The following is a 27132-nucleotide window of genomic DNA, read 5'->3' as shown; positions in this document are numbered from 1 at the left end:
CATCTGATTCTTAGAAGCCTATCAACGTTTACTGGGCTGAAAGAAATGTTTTTAGTGCGGTCACGCAAGGTATAACGCTTCCCGCAACTATAAACAAGCGCAAAGAATACACTCGCAAGAAGTGCAGTAATACAACTCGTAAGCATGTTACTAGATCATAATGAACACAGTAGACTTGTGTTTTTTGCTACTTTCTCCCACTGGGTTTTTTTAGACAATTTCTGATTGACTAACATACTGTTACACGATCTCAAGACGTTACATTCAAACAGCTGAAATCATACACATCTTTAATACTACAAGGATTATTACAGCGATGGTCTAATCTTGGTGGGGAGCAATGTTGTATACATGGCTATCTACGTGACTATGATTTAGGGTGACTCTGCGCCATAATGGGCTGCAGGAATATTTAGGAATAAATTTGATACTGAACCGTGAATCTTTATTCTAAATTATAAAGTCTCTTTATTTACCGTCAGATTGACCATCACTGCAAACTATACAGTAAGGGATCTTTTTATCCCTCATCCGTAAAGACACCAACGATTGTATTTTATAGAATTTATGGAAAGATACTCAGTCCATTCAAGGGATACTATATTCTATAGAAAAAACAACTTTCTTTTGGCTGTTTTCGGTTCTGGTTGTCTTTATCTTGCCTTTAAAATTGAAGTCTTTATCACAAATAGTTTGACTGAATTTCTTTGTCTTCTTTTCTCTATCATCGTTATATCTCATTTAACAGCCTAAACACCATAAGTATAAGGCTGGAAACAAGCGTCTCCCTTTGGTTCTTCACCATATAAACCCAGCCCGTTGGGCTAAACTAAATATGAAGCGGCTAATTGAGCTTGTTTGGCCCAATGTCAACCATCTCCGTAGTCATACAATGGAAACTTCTTTGTCCTCTCCAACATATGACAGTCTTTGGTGAAATACCTTGGATCAAGGTTGGCGAGATCGGTAACAAACTGCGCATCCCTCATACACCGAGGATCAGCTCCCAAAACAACACGATTAAATACGTATCTGAAACCATCTTCAAATCGCATAGCTTTGAGTCCGAGATGTTGAATTGCAAAGCAGCTAGCATTGTTAGTCAATCACTTACTACAGGCTCTGTTTTGTTCACCTTTCCTCCTGGTACTTTTGTCGATCATATTGCGGCTTATAAAGCGATTCAGGTTACCTTTGGAAAAGTTGAAGGACTTCAACATCTAAGTGGCTACACTCCAAATCCAAACAAACAGGATATGTTGATCGAGATATGATTCGAATCTAAGAGTTCCAAGCAGAAGGCTACAACGACTGGAATTACCGTTAGAGAGCGCACATTTTTGGGCACTCCTACCAGGGAAAGCACGGCCAAAAGCTTTGTTCATGTCACTCTCACTCTGCTTCATGTCCCTACCAGCGAGGAACCGTTGACAGGGCTACAGCAGTCGCTTAAACATTATGGCACCGTTCACCAGATCAAAAAGTTTACGTGCGAAGGTTTCTTTGATGGAAAGATCAGTTTCATCATTGACACACAAACAGCAGCTCAGAATAAAGATGGCAAGGCCATTGAGATTAAGGATTTGACTCGACAACTGTATCTCAGTTACTGGAATAAGCACGCACCAGCCTCTTTTAAGGGAGCTGCACCAATTTGTTACTACTGTCGCCAAGCAGGACATGTTCGTCGCAATTGCTCTACTTTGCAGACACAGGTGTGTTTTGAATGTGGTGATAAGGGTCACACACGACGATTTTTCAAGGCAGACTCAGGTTTGAAAGATGGTTCTACCTTGTTGGCTGAGTATGAAGCAGTCAAGGATAAGGCAGCCCGTCGCAAGGCACAACCAGTCCTTAGAGAGAAACCGTCTGTATCGGTTTTCCGTCCTGATGGATCGTCTCGCCCTCAATGGGCCTCAGATACAGTGGCAGTTCATATGAATCTAAATTCTCCCGTGGTTGTTTCTCAGGATCATCATACAGACGACGAGGAACACATTGTTGTATACACAGCATTATTCATCCCTTCTTACACTAGTTATGTCCTAAAAGACCAAGTATTAATATCATGTATAAATATATCTTTCAATCACAGTTTTATCCGCAGCTTCGATGGATGTCTTCTATCTTAGTTTAAACATGTTAAAGATCAGACCATCACATAATCACAAATTGACATCTGCATCAATACCAATGGTAGACGAGGTCTGTGCCCTGATCATGTTCCCAGTTCTTGTGTATCTTAATCCACTCAACCGATTAGCTAGTGTATACACACTCAGTCCCAAATTAAGGATAATCAATTATCATACAAACAGTATAAATACAATACAAAATATAACCTGTGATGTCTGGGTTGTGAATGAAGATATAATAGAAGATAGAAAGAAAACAAAGAAATACAGTGAGACTGTTCAGTACTTCTTTATTACAAAATAAATTGATTGTTCTCTAAAATATATCTTTTCCAGGTTGTCTTTTATACTACCTGATTTATTGACTAATTATGATTACTGATTATTGATTACTTAACACTTTGACAGCTTGTGCCTGGAAATTGATTATGTAAATTTTTCTTTAATTCTCCTTGTTACCCAAAAAGTACAATTACGGTTTCCTTATTTGTAAATATCCATATTATCCCAGTTAACGTTAGTTATTGTCATTATACAATGCTTACTTTATATTTATGATGTATAGTGCTATAAGTGATTATTCATTTATATGATGAAAGACTATTTATTATATTTTGTATTGAGAGTGCTCAGATCACCATATAACCTTTAATAAAGCAGACTTCTTTTAACCGTTTTGGTTCTAATCGACTTATTGATTTGACCATTTTATTAGTGATTATATCACACACATTGAGGAGGAGATCGAGTCTCGAGGAATGGGGTTGGACTCAACTGAAGGAGAGCGCAACAGTACTGAGCCAGATGCGGCACACAAACCCAGTTGTGATGATCTGACATTAAATAAGTCTTCAATTACATACTAAAATATATCATAATCAATTTACATCAGAAATAGACATAAAAGAACCTCTTGTACGGAATAAGACAATGGATTTTTTAATAGATCAAGACGTATAACCGAAATCCATAATTTACATTATTTAATTAATTTAAAGTAGTCTATGACAATAGAGACTCAGTCATTTGCATGAACTCTACTACTACTTACTCCAACATCTCTTCATGTATAAATATGCTAGAATAATTTGTAGTCAAAAAGAACAACAATAAAATTGTATAGAACAGTCTCAAATTATCTAACTTTGTCTCTACATTATCTTATCATATAACTCTCTATTATCAAAACATCACATGTGCAGTGTTTCAAGGCTCTTCGCGACCATCCTGGTCTGGCTTCTCGTCCTCCTGGTTCACAGCTCTTTGTGAAGTCTCACATTATTCAACAGTCTTTGTCGTCTTCCACAATTTCAACCTGGTTACATCGTAGCTTCATTGCGCTCTGCACCTCTGAACCTAATGTGCCCATTCGTTCACTGGCTTCTTCTCGGGCGTTAGACCTTGGGGTCTCTAGGGATAACATTGCTACCCTCGGCAATTGGGCTTCCTCATCCACCTTTGAACATCATCATCAATGCAATCAGATGGCCAAAGTGGACTTTACAACCACGGTTCTCTCGGATTCTCCGGATCGATTTTATGATGCCAATGACGACTTTGCTCTGGATTAGCATAATGACATTTCCTATTTTGTTCTTCAGATCTAAATATCAACTTTAGCCATTTTTTTTATAAATATCTTTATTCTCTTTGTTGCTTTTCTTTTCTCTTAGGAATTTTTTTATTATACTAAGAGAATTAGAGAAAGTAAGCAAACCATTACCTAATTAACGCAATAAAGCTATCATTAATTACCATTAGATACAGTTCAGTTCTAAAACTAGGGGCGCCCGGTTTTCCAAATTAGGCTATTACCCCATAAACCTCTGCCTACCTGAGTGGGCCCCACACCCGAAATTTCTACTGAAAATGACTAGAGATAAGTTTATCAATGATCAAATTATGGATAGTGTTTTGCATATTGGCCTTGGTTTCTTTTATTTCTTTGTAAAGCCATGTCCAAGTCAAATCATTAAACATTATCAGTAGGAAAAAAAAAGCTATGAATGTTGAATACTTTGGATGCTCTTTCTATCGCGTTCTCTACGTTCTCGAAAACTTCGTGTGCTCTGCTTTTTTCGAATACCTTGTAATGATAATGCGTATTCTTCACTTAGACTTGTGTTTGATTCATTAATATGTTGTAATGAAAGACTAGTACTACTGCCATTTAACTTGCGTAAAGCGCCCATACTGCTTCGTTTCCAGTTCTGGTCTTGATCATACTTATTCACGTTGACAATCATTAAGTTACTCGTAGATGCAGATCGACTTGGTCCATCATCATCTGTGGTGGTAATTCGTTTGATAGGTAAGATATCGCCTTGCTCAGCACCTTCAAAAGCAGGTTTAACCCAATCAGGTGGATCACCTACTGTCATTGTTACTGGATCCTTGAATCCTTCATACTTTTCAAAGATAGTGAAATCAAAATACTTGAATTTGGACTCAATCATCAATAGATCGCGTTCATATTTGTCATTTAGACCTTTTTTGTTGAGTTTGGTGCGCTTTGAGGACTGTGCTGTTAAAGGGGTTTCTTCTAGTAATAATTCTTCTAAATCGTAAGTCAAATCAAAGTTATTTTCAGTGGCTGGCTGGAAGGGTGGCGTGATTTGCTTTGTCTCTAGTTTCGCCCAATGAATAGAGCGAAAGAAAGGATGGCGTACAAGGGCAGCCCAGCCTGCATCACCATAACCTAGTCTCTTATTAGGATTGACTTCTAAGAACTATAAATCTGTGAATCCATTGTTCAATCCTGATTTATGATTACCCCTTGTATCACTGAGAGACATTCACCCGAGACTTGACGATCTTTGGTTGGATAGTTGATATAACCTCTTCGTATTGCAGCCTGTAGATCTTCTGTAGTGTCGCATTCAAATGGTCTCTAATCAACAACAAAGTTAGATTTTTATCAAGGAAGAAAAAAAAAATACTTGACTTACTTTGCGATAGATACATTCATACAGTGTCACTCCTAAGCTCCACCAATCCACTGCTTCGTTATATCCGCCTCCTTTATATACTTCTGGTGCTATTTACATGTACGTATATATACATATGAACAAACCAATTCCTTTCTTTTTGTTTTTTTTTTTTGTTTTTTTTTAAAAAAAATAATAATAATAAAATTATTGTACGCATTTACCAATATAATAACCTGTGCCTGAATTCGAAGTCAAGAGACGATTTGGGTGTAAATAACTGGCAATATTGAAATCAGCTAAATGAACATGACCTTGATCGTCCATCAAAATATTCTGTGGTTTAATATCTCTGTAGGGTTCATGAGTTTGACGATCTCTTTATAGAGACATACCTATGCACCACTCGTTTTGTATGAAGATATTTGACAGCAGCAGCCAATTCAGCAAACCAAAATCGAATGACATCTTCAGAGAAGTACATTCGATGGGTCAAATGAAAGTGTAAATCTCCACCTAGCCTATCCAACATCAATTTCCTTTCACTTGATCTCCATTTATCCTACATCAAATCAGTCACCATGTACATATAATCACAGTCTTGAAAAGCAAATCGTAGTCGACATAAGAATGGGTGATCTAATTGTTCCAAGATGACTCGTTCTCGAATGATATTCCTTGCTGCATCCATACGAATACACTCGTCTTTATGAATATACTTGAGCGCATACAACTGATGGGATTCTCGATGCTCAACAATGCGGACCTAGACATCATTAATAACAACACTTTATCATAAGCTTACCTTGCCAAAAGCACCTCGACCTACAACTCGCATGAGTTTAAAGTGGGATAAGGTGACAGCTATTGAAATGAGTGTTAAATCAAGAATGTTTGAATACCTCTTTCATCTGAGTCATCAGAATGTACATGACTACCCCCTAAGGCAGTCGCAATTAAGCCTGAAAAGAAGCGAATTTTTGTTATATTAAAAGTATTTGATCGAAAAGAAACAAGTCAATAGAACACAACAAGTGTATTCCTATCAACAAAAAAAGGAAAGGAAAGGAAAGGAAAGGAAAGGAAGCGAAGAGGAGACCAAATTATCTTACAGGATTAGACAATGTTATTTTTTTTTTTTTTACTGGACAAATCAAAATTAATTCCCAGACACGCTGCTTACTTTTTTTTTTGGGGGGAACAGAATGAAATATGTCTAATGGCATTCACTCATCAATTGACAGAATACCAGTATTATTGTTTAAGAATACAATGTGAGATATCATTATTATCTGCTTATTATTAGTGAAGTTAGCCATTTGAATAGATTACTGCATTTATTAAATCTATAAAGGCAGCAATGATTAAGTGAATAAGATAAAGCTGCTAATATTATCTTGATATAACAAAGAACAGGCAGATCATTGAAAGATTCCATTCAAGTCCGAGCCATCAACAGGAATTCCGGACTATTTAGATACAAACCCCTTCTTACCAAGTATCGCGTCTTTTCTTTTCTTTTTTTATGAATATCCTTCAGAACCGTATTGATTCATTCCAAAATTATGCTAGTCATTGGCCTCACAAGGATCCGAAATATACAATAGAAACAGTAAAGTGATAGATACTATTTCCTTAAACACCTATTAATAGAACTATAGTTTGCTAAAGCAGGGTTCTATCATGTCCGTAGACAAAGAGCAGCTGCAGATAGTGTTCGATGCTTTATGTGTGATATTGAGCTCAGTCAATGGACCTCAGGTCGTTCACCTTATGCTCGTCATGCAAAAGAGTCACCTTCTTGTCCATGGACCATCCTCCATTATCCAGATACACCAGGTTCAAATAAAGAATTACAGCCTCATACAAAAGTGGATCATGCTCGGCTAGAAACATTTCAACGTCATCATTACTGGCCACCACCTAAAGGCAGACATGGTAGATCTAGAAAATACCCTTCTGCTATCAAGGTAATACAGAGTAGGTTCTGGTACTCCTGAATGACTTACACTGTCCATAGCTGGCAGAAGCAGGGTTTTATTTTGCCCCTACCCGAGAACACACGGCAAGAATCAAATGTCCTTTTTGTCAAGTCATCATCACAGAGCCAGATCAAGAAACCAATCCATGGTAAGCTTTATTTTTTGTTTTTTTCTGTATATATACATATTCAACTTTAATTTATTAGGGAAAAGCACAAAGAACTCAAAAGTGATTGTATCTTCTTTTCAAAAAAGAACAAGCGCGATAGCCATGATTCCGTTGAGGCTCAAGAGAATGAGCAAGCAACACAACATTTGAAAAAAAGACGCACTAAGAATGGATCTCAAATATCAAAAAGTTTTGATTCAGACAGCAGTATGTGGGATATCAATAGGGCTTTTGAATCTACTCCACCTCACATTAAAAAACCGGCAATTACTTTTGGCAAACCTGTAAAAAGACGTCTTTTGCCTTCTGATAAACTAAAACCAACAGTGGATATATTCTCCAATGCATTAGGCCAGTCAGACACAACAAGACAACCTGTAGAAATGAAAAAACAAGAACAATTAGTGCCTTCTCAGCCCTCCATGGATGTCTATGAACCTACTTTACCTAAAAAAGACAAAGGTAAAGGACGTGCTATTGAATCACCCGCAGCCATGACAGCAGCAACCACAGGCCAGAAACGTATCAGTCTTTCGAAATCCAAACCTACTTTTACAACCAACCGCCGTCGCCTTTCATTACATCATGATAATAACGAAGAAGATGATCTTTATTTCTCTGGTACACTCTCGCCTGAAAACAAGCATGTCTTTTTACAATCGACACCTATGCGATCTGGTCAGAATACAGTGAGTGCAGCTGACATTTTTGGTGATTGTCCTTATTCACCTATTTTTGCCTCTCATCATCCTCAAAATAGTACACCTCAGATTGAACGAACACACTCTATGCGTGCCTTTTCACCCCCTAGATCACCTACTCATTCAACGTCTATACCCATTTTAAGCATGCCTCAATTACCATCTGAATTCACGCCTGAACAAAAGAAACTGACTGTAGAGCAATTCTTACAACAGACAATTCAAGGCAACATTCATCGAGTCAAAGAGCGTGGAGCCCAAGTGATTCAAATGATTCAAAAAAAGTCAAATCAACTCAAGATGGAATTATTACAGCAAAAACAAAAACAGTAATAAAAAGAGATGCTATATGTTGTTTATTATGATGAGGGTGGCGTATTTGCACCACCAGAGTCAGTGGCTATATAGAGAAATAAGTTAGTTTTATATTTTAAAAAAAAAATGTCTTTTACTTGGTGAGTCATGTTGGAGATGAGGTGAATAAGGTACAGATTCCACCATCACCGGTCTTTGCATCATAACAGGGGGTGCCCCATTCGCTTGCATCATGTCTGGAGGATAACGCATCATGACAGGACCACCTATAGTGTTGAGATGAGTAGTGATTTAGTGAATAAGCTAGATTACCTTGATATTGATAGATTTGTGGTGGCATTGCTTGTGGCACCATAGGGGATCTCTGTGGAGAAGGGAAGCCTTGAGGGAAAGGAGAACCATCTGTAAAAAGAAAATGAATAACATACGCACACATACATACATATATAGATAGATAAGATAGATTGACTTACGAGGAGATACATTGGTCATTTGTGGACTATAAGCTACAGAGGGTGGTGCCCCACTAGGTGGCATAGGTGCTGAAATAGGCACATTCTGAACAAACTGAGGATAAGGTTGAGGCATACCAGGCACATATTGTGGATAACGATAAGGAGGATAAGCATATGTATAATTAGGCGAAGGATAGCCTGTAAAGATATCTTCTTCATAGACCAATTGACTGAATTGTATACGATATGATTTATGTCCAAATGGCCATGTGGGTCCTACTGCAGTGGGTTTATCCACAAAGCAAGGTGTAAAGGCTTCTGTCATTGTCAAATGAGCATTGGGTTTCTTTTTCTCTTCTGTAACTGTACTGGGCACGAAAGCAGCAGCGGTGGGATTTGGTTTAAATGAAGAGGCCTTGACATTGAATTTGAATGAACTGGCTGTGGTTGTGTTGGGTGAAGGAGGTGCGGTTGGTTTCTTGGCAGGTTCTTTCTTTTTCTCGACTGGATCTGTCGGTTCAACAGGCTTTTTACCTTTAGATAACAAGGGCACTAAATCGGCAGGAATAGGCACATTCAATTTGAAGGATTGATGAAATGCTTTTAATTCTGCTAATCGGCCATCTTTCTCTTTCTTTTGAAGTGCTTGTTTTTTGGCATGTAACTTGTCTTTTTCCATCATAGCAAAGTGTCTGAAAGTCGTCGCAATTTCTGCTTCAATACGTTTAGGTGGAGATGATGCTGTCGGGTTTTCGCCTGATTCACGGCGTGTGGTAGGCAAATGGGCAATGGGAGAGGGGTTGGATCCAGTTGCCTTGGGTAAATCAGATGCTTCTTTCTTTTGCAATTGTTTTCGAAGTGCAGGAGGAACATATTTGTTAGGATTAATGTCACGTACAACAGCACCATACAAGTCTTCTTCATCCATACCGCTGTCATCAATAGCCACACCACGCTCTTCTAGCATATGGACGTTGTTTGTAGTAGACTAATATGAGATGAGTACAGGATAAAATAGAGTCGATTACCTTTTGAATTTCATTGGCTACTCGAATAGCACGCTTTTCACGATCCTTGAAACCAGGAGCAGAACGATTTAAAGGTGTTGTATAGATCTCCTCATCAAAGTCAGTCTTGAGTCCAAACAATTTCTCATTAGCAGCAAACTGATCCCATGAGCCACCTGTATCGTCTTCCAAGAGACCCAAGGCATTAGTCTCGTCTCCTACTGAAGGTGCCCATTTACGCAACTCGCGTTCTTTAATATCTAGTTTTCCACTGATATCTGTGTCTGTCTTGAATGTGTTTCTGTCTTGAGGACTCTGGGTGTTTATATCCATGTCTGCTGCATTCAACTCGACCAAGTCCTTGGAAAAGATCAGAAAGGTGTTTTTGACAGGTGTTGTCTTGTCCATAGGGTCATGCACCTTTTGAGCGAGTTTAAGAGCAATACCCAGGTCACCTTCTGTTGATGCACCATGAAAGATGCCTCTGAATTTGGTGCCATCTTTGACAGTGGCTTCTACAAGTGTCCCCTAATAGAATCCATCAGTGAATGCTGGACTATATTTGCCACTTACAGTCAGACTAGAGAGTAAAAAGAGCATTCGATCGTGCATGAGTTTGACAGTAACAGGATCTTGTGCAAATTCATGATGAGATGACGCGTGGTTACGGTTAGACGTCGTACTATTGTTGTTGTTGTTGTTATTAGTGTTGGACCATTTCTTGTTATTATTGGTAATATTGCCGCGACTAATGAGATGATAAACAAGATGTTGTACAGAATAGACAATTACCTTTTATTCGTATTGTGGCTACCTTCTTGCTTTTTTCCTTGCGACTTGGAGGAAAAAGACATTGAGTCTTATGGGTTAAGGAGTAAAAAAAAAAAAAAAAAAATTAAAAAAGAAGCATATGGACACAAACAAACAAAAAATATAGACTTGAAAAAAAATAGATAAATATATATATATATATATATATACATGTACTTTCTCTCTTTGTTATCTCATAAATACAAACTAAACATGGTCTTTGTTTATTTTATTTATTCAGTTGTTGACTATGCATAGCAAACACATACAATAAGGCCAATGTGTGTTTGAAGCTATTTGATTGGATGAGCACTCATTCCGGTCCGGAAACTGATTATGCTTGAATCCCACATAATCAAGTCTTCCAACTGCATATACAAAAATCCCTCCTTTCTCAACATATCACAGGTAAATCATAATATCCATCCATCAACTTATCTTAACATTCCTTGATTAGTATGCCCCCAAAGTTTGATCCCTCTGAGGTTAAGATTATCTACCTTCGTGCTACTGGGTAAGATAAAAAGAGAGAGAGAGAGAGAGATTAATGTCGATAAGCGATTAACATGGATTAGTGGTGAAGTCGGTGCTTCTTCTGCCCTTGCCCCCAAGATTGGTCCTCTTGGTTTGTCTCCCAAGAAGGTCGGTGAAGATATCGCCAAGGGTACCAAAGACTGGAAGGGTCTCCGTGTCACTGTCCAATTGACCATTCAAAACCGTCAAGCCCAAGTCTCTGTTGTTCCCTCTGCTTCTTCTTTGGTCATCAAGGCTCTTAAGGAACCTGTTCGTGACCGTAAGAAGGAAAAGAACATCAAGCACTCTGGTAACATCTCTCTTGATGATGTGATTGAAATTGCCCGTACTATGCGTTTCAAGTCTTTGGCTCGTGAACTCAAGGGTACTGTCAAGGAAATCCTCGGTACTGCTTTCTCTGTTGGCTGTACTGTTGATGGTCAAAACCCCAAGGACCTTGGTGATGCTATCGATGCTGGTGAAGTTGAAATTCCCGTAAGTTGGTTTTGTTAGAGTGAATGTCAAACTTATGATATGTCCATAGGAAAAATAAGTTTAGGATGGGGCTTTTTGCTTTGGATAGAACAGCTTCTTTTTTCTCTTTACACCCACCCACCCACACACACATCTACGCACTCACACATCTACGCACTCACGCACACATACATACAAAATAATAATAAAAAAAAGGAGACAACATATATATATGTATATTTGTTATTTGTTTGAATGTGAATAGATTTTATGAATACCCATAGCAGATGTCATACAGACAATGATGGCTGCACCAGAGATACTATAAGCATCAGGATATTCATGTAAAATAAAGATACCAAACAAGAAGGCAAACACGACATCATTCATACGCATCAATGTACCTGGGCCAGCAGGAGCCATTTGTAATCTAAGTGAACGGGGGAGGAGAGATATATGAGAAATCAGACTTGTACACATTGTCAAATTTACCCTTGGTTTAAAAAGCATTGACCAACAAAGGCAGTAAGTCCAACCAGCAATAGAATGGCATATTCATACCAACCTTGAGGCATCTTAGGGGTTTGAAACAGAAACATACCTACAGGACTTACTATACCACTCACTAAACCAAAATAGACAACATGGACCAAAAAATGAGCACCTCTACCAATCTTACGTACAGTGACATAAGCAACAGCAGACATCACAGCACCTAACAAAGCACAAAAGACTGCAAACAGTCGTCTCCATTCAGGAATAGCATGGTCTTGTTCACCACCAAATAAAAACTGAGGTTTGGAGACAAGGACAACACCCACCATACAGGCAATTGAACATAGACCATCAAACACACTGAATGCTTCACCTAATACCACAGAAGCTAAAATAGCAGTGAATGCAGGACCTAAAAAGAACACAACTAAACGACAGTTAGTAAATAAAATCTAGTCTAGTCCATGATTACCCGTTGCATCAGCCAAGGGTAATTGAGTGATACTATAGAAAAACAGGCAAAGACCAATAGTGCCTGCTAATCCACGCAGTAATAACCAACGACGAACACTCGCTTTACCCAAAGGATTCACTTTGAGTAAAGCACAACCTAGTATACCGAATAAGGTTTGAATGACTGCTCTAGCAAACACAATCTCAAATGAAGGAAAACTTGTTCCACTCAATTTGACAAACAATGACATGGTAGAGAATCCAAGAGCAGAAAGAGTCATATAAAGTAAGCCTATGATTTCTCTTTTTTTATCATGTTCTTGTCTTGCTGAATCCCTGTTGAGCAAAGGCGTAGCATCATTTGGTAGTGGTCGCTGACTCATAAAGAAAATAAAAGAAAAAGAAAAAGAAAAAATTTTATTATTGGTAAGTACCATTGTCAACAACACGCTTACAGCCATAAGCACTTCTACCAGCATTACAATCAGCATAATGATCACAGCATCTGACACAATAATCAGGGTTGTTAGGCTCAACAAGAGCAACATAGTACTTGTAGCCCCAACAGATAGAGTTAGGAGGAGAACCTCTACCATGATTATCATATTGACCTCCTTCATCTTTTGTACTGAGCTCATAGGCAGCGGGATTCAAACGACCAGTGACTTGAACATAACCAGCAGTCTCGTTCTTAAAGTAGTAAGCAGACTTGATAAGAGTGACAGGTAAAGTAGAAGCACCGGGAGCATTGGCGCTAGGTCGAGTACAGAAAGCAATGGCATTCTTCTCAGAATTAGCAATAGCGTCCACATCAACTTTACCACCATTGGCAGCCTTGTTACCGGGAGAAGGGGGCAACATAAGACAGAAATCAGACTTGCTGGTGATTTGGATGGTTAAGCCATAATTAGTAATATCGTGCGTGGCGGTGGCGGTGGCGGCAGTAGTCGTAGTAGTCGTAGTCGTAGTAGTCGTAGTCGTAGTGGCTTTCTTGGTAGTCGTAGTGGCTTTCTTGGTCGTGGTAGCGGCTTTCTTGGTAGCGACTTTCTTGGTAGCGACTTTCTTGGTAGCGACTTTCTTGGTAGCGACTTTTTTGGTAGCGACTTTCTTGGTAGTTGTCTTCTTTTTAGTAGTGGTAGTCTTCTTTCTGATAGTAGTAGTTTTCTTGGCGATGTTACTAATGCAAAGCTTTTGGCCTATTTTCAAGTTGCTGCATTTAGAATTAACTAAAGAAGAATGATGATGAGTCAATGAACACAATAAAATGCTTTCTTTTTCTTTTTCCTTACTTGAGGAGTTGAGAGACTTTAATTTACTGGTAGAGATACCATTCTTTGAAGCAATGCCAGCACAAGTATCACCAGAAACAACCTTGTAAGATTTTGTACAAGAAGGTGCAGCTTCAACAGTAAGAATTGCAGCCAGACATGCAAAGGCTAAAGCGATGGGTGAACGCATAATTCAATTAAGGACAGTGAATAAGGAAAGAAAAAAGAAAAGAAAAGAAGGAAATGCTCCCAAAGAGATCAAGTAGAAATAAAAAGAAAAAGAGTAATAAGATATTGTTTCTTGTCTAGAGACTCTTTTATAATGGTTGAACCCGAGATGACTAAACTAGTGTAACTTGGCATATCCTTTTTTAGTTTTCTTCACATTGTGTCCTGTGTCGATCTTTCTTTTTTTAAAAAAAGAACAAATGCTTTATCCAACCTCGATCTGTCTTCTTTTTAGGCGTCTGTCTCTATGAGTGAACTATGTCTATTCTACTTTCAAAAAGGTATAGATTGAAATTACTGCAAAAAAAGTCCATTGGTCTGGTCTGCATTGATTTTCTTTTTTTCTCTTTGCGGATGCTGAATATACTTTATGGATAATTTTAACTTCAGGGACTACAAAAATAACCTATAGAAGGCAGCTCCTTGGTACCAAAACCCAAAAATAGAGAGTGAACATGAAGATCAACCACTTCTTTTGGTTGACCAAGTTGGTATCACTTGTCTTGTATTTTCTTGCCTTTCGTTAAACGTGATTCTTTTCGCTTTATTTTTATTTTTACTTTCTTGTCCTAGCTATATTTAACTGTTAAAAGGTTTTTGATCATTATCTTTTTCAAATAAACTTTTTTTTTGTCCTGACCATAGATAAGAATGGCTATAAAAGTAATTCTAATTGGCCAACAAGTTGATATCCTCCCTCCCAAAAAAAAAAAAAAACATAAAGGGTAGTACACAAGACTAGAACTTGATTCTTTTTCTTAAAAGACATACTTTTTAGTTGGTCTTTATGGAATTTTTTTTTCTTAAAGAAAATATCTATATCCATCTGAGACATTATGTATTCAAATTCCTGTCTCTCCTATTTCTATCTTTCTCCTTTTATCTTGTATTTCTCCTTTCTTTTTTTTTTTTTTTTTTTTTTTTTTTTTTGTATTCTGACAACAAGTTAAGAATAGAAGCACAGACATATAAATAAACAGAAGCGCTCTTTTCTGGTAGTCATTTTTCTAAAAAAGTACATTTTATTTCGTATTCGTTTATTAGAACTGAATTCACTCGTGCTAATGTACATGATAAACACATCCAAATCCAGTTGGCTGTGGAATGGGACTAATATTCTTGCATTCACACACTAACGCTTTAGTTCTAAAGGCAATTGAGATCAATACAATGCTATCAAACAATGCCAGTCTCCATGGATCATTTCTTAAAGTGAGCTATGAACATGAAGACAAGTCAAGAGAATGAATATGGAAACACGAGATTGGCTCAAAACTCAGAAGATGAGAAGGTAAAGGAGGCGATCAAAGCTTCTTTTGACAGTTGCAGAGTCATTTTTGAGCTAAAAGAAATGAGGTTGCATAAAGTAGTGGTCATGATAGCACAGAACAGATTTGTTTATCCGAAGCATAAGAAAATCTTGATTTCACTTGTTATGAAGGATCTTTCTTGATTTAGTATTGTCCCAATACTTGATAAAAATAGACATTTTATAAAATGACCATCATATACTAACAGCATTTCATGGCTTATGAACTACTAAAGTGCATTTTGGATTGAACACATTTCACTAACAAACATAGTCTCAAAACTATATATATATATGTTTATACAATCAATTGCTTTTTATAAGATCACCTTGTTCTTATGTCTTTGTCCAAATAAACAAAAGAAAGCTATCATCTCATTCGACTTACTCTTGTAAACATGGCATTGGCTTGAATGAATCTATTTCTTATGGTGTCTATCTTCATTTCATCCTTGTCTAAATAATCCTCTTACTTAAACTCATCTTGATAGAGTCCATACGTATTTCTGTTTATAGCGTCTTGTATGCTGATCGTTTTCTTTTTTCTTTTTCTTTTTGAATAGTAACACACGCCAGATATACGCAATTACCTATATACGCGAGTCCTCTGATAACCGTCTTTAGCAAAATAAATATAAAAAAAAGGAGCTTTGTTTAAATGGTTATGTCACCTTCTTGTCCAATGATATGAATCGTCCCGAGCTGAGTATAAAGTAATCCTACAAAGTGATCATCTTGACTCGGACAATATAAACAAGAGAAAGCCATAGATAGTTGGAAGTATTAAGTAATAAAGAGGCAAATGAGAAATGCTTGAGTGTCTCTTTGACTCGCTATTTGATTGTGCAGAATAAATTATTTTGTTTTCAAGGTGCATTGATCCTATTTAACATTGGCTTGGATGCAGGTGTCGATTAGATACTTTTATAAAAGGAATAGGTAAAACTTTTGGAATCCATTAAGATTTTGATCTTCAAGCCATAAATTGCAAAAAGAAAGAATGCATATGCCTTGAGCCAACTATCCATGGACTCACGCACATTAGGTCTTCTAGTTCAAAGACTCGACTGTGACACACACACACAAGTGGCAGACTATTTGTCAATTGCTTTTTGAAATCAAAGACATTGGTTTCACAGCCAAGTCAATCTCAAGCAATGAACAAGCTATCTTTGGTATGATGTATGGCTGATTTCCTCTCTCAACCTAGAGTTGTATAGCTTAATTTTTTTTTCTTTGAACTTGTATTTCTAGAACTGATGATTAGACGTTTACCTTGAGGTTCTCGCCTTCTAAAACCTACGATAAAACAAAAGCTTTGATTAAAAGAGAAATTCATTTATTGTGTATATAGCATATTCAATATTCTAAAGCATCGTCAATCCAAAATAATGTCTATAGAGCGAGCAAAGATACACACAAAGTGTATATATAATCATACGTGAATAGCATGCAATAGACAAAACAACGACGACAATCTATTTTCCTTTATTTATATCAATTTGATATCAAAATCGTTTGCTTTGATGAGTGAAAGCATATCCTAGGCATAGTCAGCTATAATAATACAAACAGCTGAATCGATTAGATACAAAAAAAATAACTCATAAAAGTATCCTAAGGGTGCTAAATGAAACTAAAAGTTATCTAATAATCACAGAGTATGTATAATCAAAGTACATAGATGTATCTTTACAATTCATCTTTATTCATTTCTATTTGAAAAGCAACAGCATCTACATCAAATCGCTTATGTTGAAATTTGATATCTTTCAACAACAATTCACTTGTTGTCACAAATGCATCAAGGGTATATACACGCGAAGCAGTCATGGAAGTATCCCAAGTTGTTTGACGACGCTTCACATAGTCTAACCAACTGGGATCCAATGGTGTATTTACTGTTGCCATTTTACGTAGCAAGGAGCCAATTTCCTCTGCTGTTGGACGATGTTCAGGCACTGGTTCTAAGCAAGCCAGACAGATCATTTGATAAGCGGATGGAATACCTGGAATGGGTTCAATACGATATTGTTCAGGGGATTGTTCAATCCTTTCAGGCGAAGGAAACAAGACACCTGATATTAATTGCCACATTATAATCCCAAGGCTATACACATCCGATTTCTCTGTGTAAATACCGTGTTGTACTTCAGGTGCAATATAAGGTATTCTACCTACATCAAGCTGTCAATATCTCATGGAGAGAGATATACACACATCACTAACCATAATGTACTTGAGAAGCAGTCAAGACATCAGAAGCTTCATGGGTGGATGTAGAGAAACGAAAATCAACAAGTACATAATCATCTTCTGAGCATAATACGTTCTCTGCATGGATATTCCGATGGCACATACCAATTTCGTCATGTAAATTGGCCAAATTCAGTGCTAGTCTGGCTACAATATGGGCAATAGTATGAAATTGTGTCTTGCATGTATTTTGTATTTGTTGATTGAGGTTATTTGCTGGTGTCAAGATCATCATGAGGTCGCCTGTGGTTTGACAGACTGTCATGCCATGAAACAATAAGGCGACAAATGCTTTTGATTGTACAACGATCTAATACAAGATCAGCAAAAAGAGGGACTTGATAGTGAATTACCTCATTCAGAATTTTCTCATCTACTAGTTTAAGCACTACTGTTCTGGGTTGTGAACCAAACAAGCAATGATCAGGAGCATCATAAGGAAGATAGACTTGAGCACGGTAGACAGCAGAGAATCCACCTGCACCTAGAAAGACAAGATCAGAGAACCATCTCCAGGGATACCATCGCATATATCTCTCAAGTCCACAGGCAAACACAGCCTTTAACGCCTTATGACACTTGGGATGAAAAGAATCCAATAGGCATTTCATATCGTCATTGGTTAATTCTATTATACTTTCAAAGCAGAGTGCTTGTCTCCAAGGTATGATCCAATGCTGTTCTAATGGATCAACAAGCTATGGTTTTATATTTGCCTTACCCAATGATAGTCAAATGGTGTATTATTCTGTTTATAAAGAGCTTTGAATGTGTCATACATCATTACCATACTGTCTAACATGCTTTGCTGGTTTGAAAATCGCTCTAAAAAGCAGAAGTCAAATGCAGCACCATGAGTCTGAATATACTTCAAGATCTCGCTTGTCACTTTATGACCGAGATCAGTTTGAAGTATTTGTTGTTCTAGCTTGTGGTCAGGGTGGTTGCGATTGCGACTCATACTAAAGAAAAACAAAGAGAAAGAAAAGAAAAGAAAGAGTGAAGGAAGATGTCTCGATTTCAAATATACCCTTTGGTTCCATGTACAACCTGAAAAAAAAAAAAATAGACAAAATAGAGAGGATATAAATGACCAGTTATTTGGTACACTTTCTATAATTGATATCCATCTGTCTTAGACTGTTGTTTATGACGAACTCAAAGACCTTTCTTTTTTTTTTATTGCTTTTTCATCATTAAAATCACACGATAACTTTGCTATTCTTTGTTGAATGAGAAGATCTCCGACACGGTCAATTTTTTATTATTATTATTATTATTATTATTGTTTACAAACAAGTGGAATCCATTCTAGAATTTTCTTGTAATTATGTCTTTTGGGCTATTAAATTGTGTAACTGACACTCCTTACAACCATGGAAGCTGATTTAAACTGTTCTTTATAGACACATGTAAACCCAGTGATTTGGTATAGCTTTTTTGGTTTGTACTACTGTTTTATATATTGACGTATTATATCCAATGTCGATCTCGAACATTGGCAAGCACAGCCATTGAATAGGTTCTGTTACACCTCATTTTCACACATAAAAGACTCTTATTTATTTGTTTCCTTTTTTCTTTTTATTTTATTTTATTCTGATATATGTATGTCAACATGAATCAACAAGTAACTATGATCAGTAGCAATAAGATTTGTTATTTCTGTGGTTCAACAAAACATGCTTCCTCAGATTGTCCAATGTACGCATAAAACCAAGAAGGAAATCGTCATCCCTTATGCCCTATGTTGCCTATATGTATCATTCTTTTTTTTTTATTTTTTAATATTGTCGTCATCATTTCCCTATTGTACATAAACTATTACTATTGTTCATCTCTTCTAAATAAACACATAACCCTCTCTCTCTCTTTTCATCTTTTAATGAAAAATTTGTGACTGAAAGCGTAAAACTTTTTTTTTTCTTATTTCTGTCTTTCACAGGCATGATAATTAACCAGACGCGTATGGAACAGACTGAATCCTTGTTTAAATATATTCGTAAAGAAAAAAAGAAAGATGTAATTATATTAAGCAGTGATGAAGAAGACAATAGTGAGTCACTGCCTTCTCCCTTGCCTTCCGCTATCATAGAGGGTAGTCAAAGAGATCCAATTCCGTTGGACGATTCAGACGAAGAGATGACCATGACACCCAATTCAATATCTTTGGGCGAGTTTGAATTATCAGACATGGATGAAGATCCTATATTTCAAACTGATCTTGTCTATGATAGCAAACCAGAATTAAACATTGTCTATCATTCAAAACCATTCGAGTGCATGGTAATAAGATAATTCGGCTCTTGTTCTTTATTGACTCTACAATAGGATTCCATCGAACCAACACCTATACCACCTTTGAATACACCGCCTACGACTGTAAAGACCTATATACCACCCAACATGGATAAGTTTGAATTACTACGCATCATGGAAGTTTATCTTCAGTCAGTGACTGATTTACCTGGTGAAAAACTCGGATCCATGACTACTGTTGAACCTCGCTTTCCAAGACGCACTCGACACTCTGACTATTATCAAAAGATGCAAGACAGTCTACAGTCACAATCGACTCAGTCCACTCTTATTTGTCTTGAACCCAACTATCCTTATGTGCCTAATCGAGCATGGTATAATTCAACATGGGAAGATTGGGCTCAGTTGGATGCAGGTGATATCTTGCATTGTCCATTTACTTCTTCTGAAATTGAGACACTGACTCATTTGGTGGATAAGAATGTGCGCAAGTCAGGCACAAGAAATAAAGGCATGATTGATATATGGCAATATGTAGCTACATTTTTACCAGGCAGAACTGCTAGAGAATGTAAATGGTTCTGGGCTGATTATGCGGAACAACAACATAATTTATTGTTTAGCAGTGCTGTTGTGATAAGACGCCGTAAAGGTATGTCACTTGCTTATGTTTGAGCTTATTGACATACATGATAGATCCTGCTCATCATTTATCAAAGCATCATTTGTTGGGTCAAAGAGGGCAAACAGGAATACGCCATTACAATGCTTTGAGGAAGTTGCATTGGTCAAACATGACAAGGGAGAACACAATCACTGATGGTAGTGGAGATGCAATCACTCTGGCTATTTTTAATGATCCATCCAAAGGGTATATAGAGGGGAAGGGAAGAGAGAGGGAGTTTATTGACTCTAATGGTTTGGCATAGTGTTAGGATTGCTGTTGGATCCTTGTGTGATGAAAATGTTCAATACAATATGCCTGGTAATCTACGCTTATGGGATTCAGACTCAAAGACATGTCTACAACTAAATGGACATCAGACAACCAATGAATCGAGTGGACAGAGTAAGTTTCATTTTGTCTGCAGTCTTTACTAATACTATCAAGGTATCTGGAGAACAGTGACGGATGTAAAAATGTCTAAAGATGAGACACTTATCTTTTCTGCTTCTCATGATGGAAGTGCTAATATTTGGAAATCAAAATCAGGCAAACTGGTATCTACATTGCGTAAGTTGAATCTTGTTTGCCTATGTATACCTGACAAGAGAAAAATGCTAGGCTATCATTGTAAACCAATCAACCAATTGGCTGTCAATTACTCTTCCAACCAAAATGTGTTAGCCACCTGTTCAAACGATGGTACAGCCACTGTTTGGTCTATAGGACAAAATGGTAAAACTGGCTCTGGTGTCATTTGTGAATTAGACATTGATTTCTATTCAGATCCTCATGTGGATTGTATTGAATTTGGACATCATGCATCTGATAATCTCTTGTTTCTTGGTATTAATAATAAGGACATGGATCATCCTGGTTATGTACGTTGTTTGTTTATACTTGTTATATCTCATAATATGAATAGGTAGAAGCTTATGATACAGCAACAGGTGCACCTCGTATGCGATTTGATTCCATGAAGGGATGCGTGTCTACATTGGCTGTCTCTAGTTCAGGAACATGTGTTGTGTCTGGCAATTACAATCGATTTGATAACATGTCTGGGGATGGATTTATTCATTTGCATGATATTCGCCAACAAGAGACAGTGAGCAAATTCTTTTCTGGTCATCCTGATGTGAATGTGGTGGCTATAAGTGCTTGTGAACGTTATATAGCATCTGGCAATGCAGACAAAGAAAAAAGTGAAGTAGTTGTGTTTGATGTGCGTCATTCTAAAAGAGCCATGCACATCTTAAGTCATGATCGTAAGTGATTGTTATTGCTTTTTCTAAAAAAAAAAGGCTAATTTTTTTTTTATAGAATCGTTAGTGGATCAATCCTTGATTGCTCCTGATTCTAGTATTGGCATTGGAGGCTTGTATTGGATGGCAGATAGTCGAACTATTATTACAGGTGGTGGAGATTCTTTAGTCAAAGTTTGGAGTATAGAGGGCCAAACACGACTATTAAGAAGCTATCAGACATCCAATTGCGTCACGAGTTTAACTGTGAATGAAGATACAATGACTATTGCTGCTGGTGTCGCGGGCGCACAAGGTGTTGTACATGTCTGGCAACCTTAACCCGGCTTTTTATACCCTCTCTCTCTTTCTTTCTTTCTTCATGTAAAGGCTAAATATTATATAAAAAAAGGATGCAGATGCCCTGTCCTAACTCCTAATAAAAGAGAAAGATAACTAAGGCTTTCAGGTACGTTCATGGAAGCGGTTAGGACAATAGATAGCAAGTTGTTTTTTTGGTTGTTAAAACAACACTGCTGCGAACAAATAGAATCAATATACGAATTACAAATAAACATCATACTTTATTATCAAACAAAGATATTCATGGCCAAATGACCATGATTTAAAGGCAACATAAACTATGTACAAATCCGTAGACGGAAGAATAAAATCCTACTGGCGTAGAAAGCAGGAATTAAACAAGGGAAGTATTGGGTGCTCTCAAGGTGTCTTCGTCTTCGACAGTCACCTTTCTAGGTAATCGCCTGTAATAGTTTGAAATAGTTATAAGTGTGTAACTGAAGAATAGCAGAGATAAAAGATAATTTATTCAAAATAGAAAGATGAAACTATTTAAGCTCAACATCCCACAGCGAGATGAGACTATAGTAAGAAAGTAGATAAATATAAAATGGATAAAATATAAAGAGAAAGATAAGTATAAAATATAAAATAATGATGTCTGCTTAATTAGGCTCTTGATATTTCTTGAGTCTAGAGACATGTACATTGTAGATTCTTTTGTTGGTACCCTTTCGCTTCAAAGATACAGTAGACTTAGTGTTCACAGCAGATATCTCATATGGACCAGACCAGTCAAATTGTAGTTTTCTTGGTTTCTTGGCAGAGGTAAGAGATTGGTTGAATAACAGTACTTGATCACCAACATGATAAGAGTTTTCTTGAGTATTGTATTCCTTGGATTCGAAATGGTTGTTGACAACATCAAAAGCATTATTAAGCCTGGTTTGTAGCTCATTGGCAAACTTCTTTTCATCAATCAGCTTGTCATCATACTCTTGAATTGTTGTCGTCTTCACCAAAGGGAATCTTGCAGTACGACCATGAACGAGGTAAAATGGAGAAAATCCAGTGCTTGCATGTTGTGTGTTGTTGTAAACAAATTGGATTACTCGAAGGTGTTGGTCCCAGTTTTTCTTAATGACATCTTGATCAGTGTATGTAATGATCATTCTTCTCAGTGTAGCCATAAACCGTTCCACAGTTCCATTTGATTGTGGATGATAGGGAGGAGTATGCAGACCATTTGCATCCAGAGTGGAAACCAACGAAGAGAAGAAGTAGGAAGAGAAAGGCGGACCACCATCCGTAAGTATTTCCACAGGCAGACCATGTCTCAGAATGTATCTTGAGAAAAACACTTGAACAATATCATCTTGAGTCGTTGATGGCACAGAGTAGACTTCTACAAACCGAGTGAAACAATCCATGACAACCAAGATGTATTTGTTGTTGCTTGACGATGCAGGTAAAGGACCAAAGAAATCCAGTGCGACACGATAGAAAGGTAGATCCGAAGAGGTATTGGATAGGTTGTATTGATGCTGCTGCCCACCTTTGATTCGTTGACACAAATCACACTTGCTACAATACTCCTTGATGTCCTGCGACATAGATGACCACCACAATTGTTGCTGCAAAATCTTGGCTTTGGTTTTCTTGTACCCAAAGTGTCCACCGAACTTGGAGGAGTGAAATTGCTTGCAGACAGATTGTGTTTGTGAGGTAGGTACGACTAGACATAAATCCTTGCTGTGGTTGGATTCTGCCTTGTATAGTACGTCCTTGATCATGATAAATGATTTGTGTTGTTCGAGGTTATTGATGATGTCCATGATTGCCGAGTCTTCCTGTTGCAGTTTTGACCAGTCAGTATCTTGAGATATAGCTTGGACAGTAACCACAGAGTGACGAGAGAGAGCATCAGCAGCATGGTTTGCAACACCCGAAACATGGAAGACGTCAAAATAGTAGCTTTGTAAGAACATCATCCAACGCCACACCCGAGCGGAAACATCATCCTTAGCATTTAGAATCCATTGTAAACTAGAGTGATCAGTGAATATAAAAAAGATCTTTCGTTCTAGGAAAGGATGAAAACGCTTGATTCCGAAGATGATTGCTAAACACTCCTGTTCACGTACAGAATACCTTTGTTCATGGATTGTGAGAGCACGCGACGCAAAAGCCAGAGGATAGGGAACATTGTCATGTCTTTGGCACAAAATCACAGCAATACCCGCAGAAGATGCAGCATCAGTATGCAATTCAAAGGTCTTCGTAAAGTCAGGTTGGCGGAGGGTGGGAAGGAGACACAGATCCTTCTTCAGTTGTTCGAACGCAGCAGCTTGTTCAGAACCCCACTGGAAATCAACATTTTTCTTCTTCAACCGGCGCAATGGTTCAGTTTTCACTTGATACTGGCTGATAAAACGTTGATAGACACCCGTCATACCCAGAAACCTTTCCAATTCAGTGAGATTTGTAGGCTGTTGATATTGAATGATAGGTTTGACTTTTTCTGGATTGGCACTGACACCTTGGGAAGACACAATGAAACCAAGATATTCTACTGAATCTAACAGAAATTCAGATTTTGTGAGTTTGATGGATAGATTTGCTTTTTGTAATGCAGTGAGAACTTGATCAATATGCTTCTTGTGCTCTTCTTCAGTACGACTATATATAATGACATCATCTTGATATGCAAAAGTACAGACATAGCGAAACGATCCCAAGACCTTGTCCATCAGTGATTGAAAAAATGCTGGCGAGTTACGCATTCCCATGGGCATAACAGTAAAGACATATGTACCATTAACTGTAACAAGAGCCGTCTTGTCCTTGTCTTCTTGCCTGATTGGGATTTGGAAGTAACCTTGAGCTAGATCAACCTTGCTAAATACTTTCGCTTGTCCCAGAGATTGGAGAATGTTATGCATGTTGGGAAAAGGATAGTTTAAAGGTTTAGTAACACGATTGATGGGAATGTAGTTGCCACAAACACGCATGGAACCATCAGGTTTTTCAACCGGCCGAACTTGTGAACCCCATTGTGAGAACGCAACCTTCTCCAGAAGACCATTATCCACCATTGTTTCCAGTTTTTCATCAATTTGAGCTTGTAGATCAGGATGAAAATTTCTTGGCTTGCAATAGATAGGTGGATGATCACCTGTGTCAATGTAATATTCAATAACATTAGTGACGGAAGGTTTGTCAGGGTTCTTAGCTATGATGCTATCAAATTTGTCCAATATATGTTGAGTGATTTTGTTGCTAGCCGAGTCCAGAGTGCTGATATGAGGTTCCTTGCTAGTGTCAAGAGGAATCTTGATAGTGTTGTTATCAATAACCAGTGAAACAATACCAGCGTCACTATCAATATTGCCTTTGAACTTGCTAATGGTGTTCCAACCAACGATCAATGGGCTGCTGAGACCATCGATGACATGAACCTTGATATCTCGATTGAAGACTGAAATTGTTGCTGTACCACATGTTGTCTTGATATTGTTGTTGACATCCCGATAGCAACATGTTCTTGACTATTCAGTTGTCCATGCAGATGAGTGAAAAGTTCCAATTGAATACCATTGATGTCTGCACCAGTGTCCCACAAAAGAGAAATACGCTTATCCTTTATTAGAATAGTACTACGTGGAAGCTTGTGAGAATTTGATGCAAAATGACTAATATCCACAGAGAAAGATGAAGTTGATTGGGTCTCTGCAGGAACCGAGTTCAACTCTCTCACATGATGAACCTTCTTGTGTTGTTTGTGCTGATAGTTGTTGTTGTGATTGTGCTGTTTGTTCTTGTTGTGATCCACAGTACGGTGCTTTCCACGACACACATCACAAATAGGATTACCATGCTTGTCATAAGCACGCAGCTGCTTGGGTTGAGAATTGTTGTAAGATGATTGCTTCTTGCTGTATGGTTGCCGAGACATGTAGTCAATATCCATAGGATCAGAGCCCGAATTATGCTGTGTAACCATTTCCGGCTCTTCCAAGAGCTTAGCTTGTACTTCCAACTCGATCGCATGATTAATAACATGACTCAAATGATCAAGTTTCATTGAGAATACAAGTGAGGTTAAAGTGAGCTTTGTGTCCCTGGAATTCAACGACTGAATGAAATAGGTGATTTTTGTTTTTTCAGTGTATGCAGTTGTAATCAGACTTAACAGATGTTCCCATTTCGCCGCATGAAGTCGAATGGATTCATTGTGTTGTTGCTTACACGCCTTCAGTTGTTTCAGGAGAAGTCGGTTGTCTTCCTCCTCCGGGATACCAAAACGAGTAATGAGAGCCTCTTTTAGTAGGTCCCAGGATGAAACGATACTTGGTGCAAGTGTGGGAATCCATTGCTGAATTACTAGTGGCATGTAACGAGTCAAGTGAGTTGTGCAACTATCCATAGAGATAACCCCATGAATGCGAGCTTGCTGTTCAAACTGACGAAGCCAGATACGAATGCTGTTGTTAAGATCATACGTGGCCATTGGTACTGATTTGGCACGCTCTTGAATTAGATAAAGTGCAAAATCAGATGGTGCGCCCACCGCTGTTGCAAGAGGTGGTGAAGTTGATGAGCCTGACATGGTGTAAAACGATTCAGGTGCTGTGTGAAAAGAGATGCAAGAAGAAACTGAGCTGACAGTCGATGTGGATTGTCGACGAGAAGAAACAAAAGCTGGATAAGTAGATGAGGTGTCTCTGCGAGAACGCTTTTTGTTGGATGTAATAGAATTGCTGTTTGACCTTTGAATACTGAAATCTTAGGCAGGGAGCCTCACCATGAAATAGTTATAAGTGTGTAACTGAAGAATAGCAGAGATAAAAGATAATTTATTCAAAATAGAAAGGTGAAACTATTTAAGCTCAACAAGTTGAGGCTTATGTAATTTAGGAGTGTGAAATATACTTTATTATTTTCTTATTCTTTTTCTCCAAAAAAACTATTTTCATGGTTCTTTCACATAAAAAACAGACCCATACCATGACCCCCTCAAACACGGGGCGTCGTCAAACTGAAAACACTACAAAGACCTGGTCACAAGTTGCTGCTCGAAACATTGTGTCCTGGCGTAGCCCTTCGCCTAGCACGAACACTCCATCAGCCACTAATTACACAACCTCCTCATCTAACTCTCGATG

The 27132-nt window shown here is 37.8% G+C and overlaps 10 protein-coding genes across 10 annotated transcripts; 4 read left to right on the top strand and 6 right to left on the bottom strand.

Moving 5' to 3' along the window:
* Positions 1–3331: 3331 nt before the first annotated feature.
* B0P05DRAFT_481977 (uncharacterized protein) lies at positions 3332–3706 on the top strand (the record flags this gene model as incomplete). Its single annotated transcript, XM_051575204.1, has 1 exon — positions 3332–3706. A coding segment is annotated over one exon (375 nt), but the record flags the coding sequence as incomplete, so codon positions are not given.
* A 429-nt stretch (positions 3707–4135) lies between these two features.
* B0P05DRAFT_592807 (kinase-like domain-containing protein) lies at positions 4136–5900 on the bottom strand (the record flags this gene model as incomplete). The annotated part of the gene is made up of 7 exons (XM_051583028.1): positions 4136–4864; positions 4909–5025; positions 5084–5172; positions 5287–5414; positions 5458–5583; positions 5629–5828; positions 5868–5900. 7 exons carry the CDS (start codon positions 5898–5900, stop codon positions 4136–4138), a joined length of 1422 nt encoding a protein of 473 aa, XP_051429021.1.
* Positions 5901–6296: 396 nt separating this feature from the next.
* On the top strand, positions 6297–8264 carry B0P05DRAFT_566727 (uncharacterized protein). Its single transcript, XM_051581093.1, has 5 exons — positions 6297–6336; positions 6474–6674; positions 6724–7032; positions 7083–7192; positions 7251–8264. Exons 2-5 carry the CDS (start codon positions 6588–6590, stop codon positions 8245–8247), a joined length of 1503 nt encoding a protein of 500 aa, XP_051429020.1. The 5' UTR covers positions 6297–6336; positions 6474–6587; the 3' UTR covers positions 8248–8264.
* B0P05DRAFT_566724 (LsmAD domain-containing protein) lies at positions 8265–10566 on the bottom strand. The gene is made up of 7 exons (XM_051581092.1): positions 10484–10566; positions 10265–10439; positions 9713–10219; positions 8703–9672; positions 8542–8631; positions 8367–8495; positions 8265–8314 (listed from the first exon to the last, which is right to left on the bottom strand). The coding sequence occupies exons 1-7, from the start codon at positions 10543–10545 to the stop codon at positions 8274–8276; spliced, it is 1974 nt and encodes a 657-aa protein (XP_051429019.1). The 5' UTR covers positions 10546–10566; the 3' UTR covers positions 8265–8273.
* A 393-nt stretch (positions 10567–10959) lies between these two features.
* B0P05DRAFT_576448 (60S ribosomal protein L12) lies at positions 10960–11567 on the top strand (the record flags this gene model as incomplete). The annotated part of the gene is made up of 3 exons (XM_051581706.1): positions 10960–11015; positions 11077–11509; positions 11559–11567. 3 exons carry the CDS (start codon positions 10960–10962, stop codon positions 11565–11567), a joined length of 498 nt encoding a protein of 165 aa, XP_051429018.1.
* A 164-nt stretch (positions 11568–11731) lies between these two features.
* Positions 11732–12819, bottom strand: B0P05DRAFT_592803 (uncharacterized protein; the record flags this gene model as incomplete). The annotated part of the gene is made up of 3 exons (XM_051583027.1): positions 11732–11918; positions 11981–12410; positions 12456–12819. The coding sequence occupies 3 exons, from the start codon at positions 12817–12819 to the stop codon at positions 11732–11734; spliced, it is 981 nt and encodes a 326-aa protein (XP_051429017.1).
* A 26-nt stretch (positions 12820–12845) lies between these two features.
* On the bottom strand, positions 12846–13420 carry B0P05DRAFT_566720 (uncharacterized protein). The gene has a single exon (XM_051581091.1). The coding sequence runs from the start codon at positions 13295–13297 to the stop codon at positions 12857–12859; it is 441 nt and encodes a 146-aa protein (XP_051429016.1). The 5' UTR covers positions 13298–13420; the 3' UTR covers positions 12846–12856.
* A 3508-nt stretch (positions 13421–16928) lies between these two features.
* Positions 16929–18558, bottom strand: B0P05DRAFT_566717 (kinase-like domain-containing protein). The gene is made up of 4 exons (XM_051581090.1): positions 18219–18558; positions 17851–18174; positions 17471–17807; positions 16929–17418 (listed from the first exon to the last, which is right to left on the bottom strand). Exons 1-4 carry the CDS (start codon positions 18456–18458, stop codon positions 16934–16936), a joined length of 1386 nt encoding a protein of 461 aa, XP_051429015.1. The 5' UTR covers positions 18459–18558; the 3' UTR covers positions 16929–16933.
* An 806-nt stretch (positions 18559–19364) lies between these two features.
* B0P05DRAFT_566716 (WD40-repeat-containing domain protein) lies at positions 19365–22260 on the top strand. Its single transcript, XM_051581089.1, has 9 exons — positions 19365–19783; positions 19829–20408; positions 20453–20627; positions 20686–20825; positions 20868–20990; positions 21042–21155; positions 21207–21301; positions 21346–21688; positions 21744–22260. The coding sequence occupies exons 1-9, from the start codon at positions 19445–19447 to the stop codon at positions 22004–22006; spliced, it is 2172 nt and encodes a 723-aa protein (XP_051429014.1). The 5' UTR covers positions 19365–19444; the 3' UTR covers positions 22007–22260.
* Positions 22261–26219: 3959 nt separating this feature from the next.
* Positions 26220–26576, bottom strand: B0P05DRAFT_445238 (uncharacterized protein; the record flags this gene model as incomplete). The annotated part of the gene is made up of 1 exon (XM_051573797.1): positions 26220–26576. A coding segment is annotated over one exon (357 nt), but the record flags the coding sequence as incomplete, so codon positions are not given.
* Positions 26577–27132: the final 556 nt, after the last annotated feature.

Source organism: Gilbertella persicaria, assembly GCF_025201335.1.
Source record: "Gilbertella persicaria strain CBS 190.32 chromosome Unknown B0P05scaffold_92, whole genome shotgun sequence".
NCBI classification, from domain to species: Eukaryota; Fungi; Mucoromycota; class Mucoromycetes; order Mucorales; family Choanephoraceae; genus Gilbertella; species Gilbertella persicaria.
The sequence above is the reverse complement of the archived record's forward strand: the minus strand, read 5'-3'. Positions and strand labels throughout refer to the sequence as shown.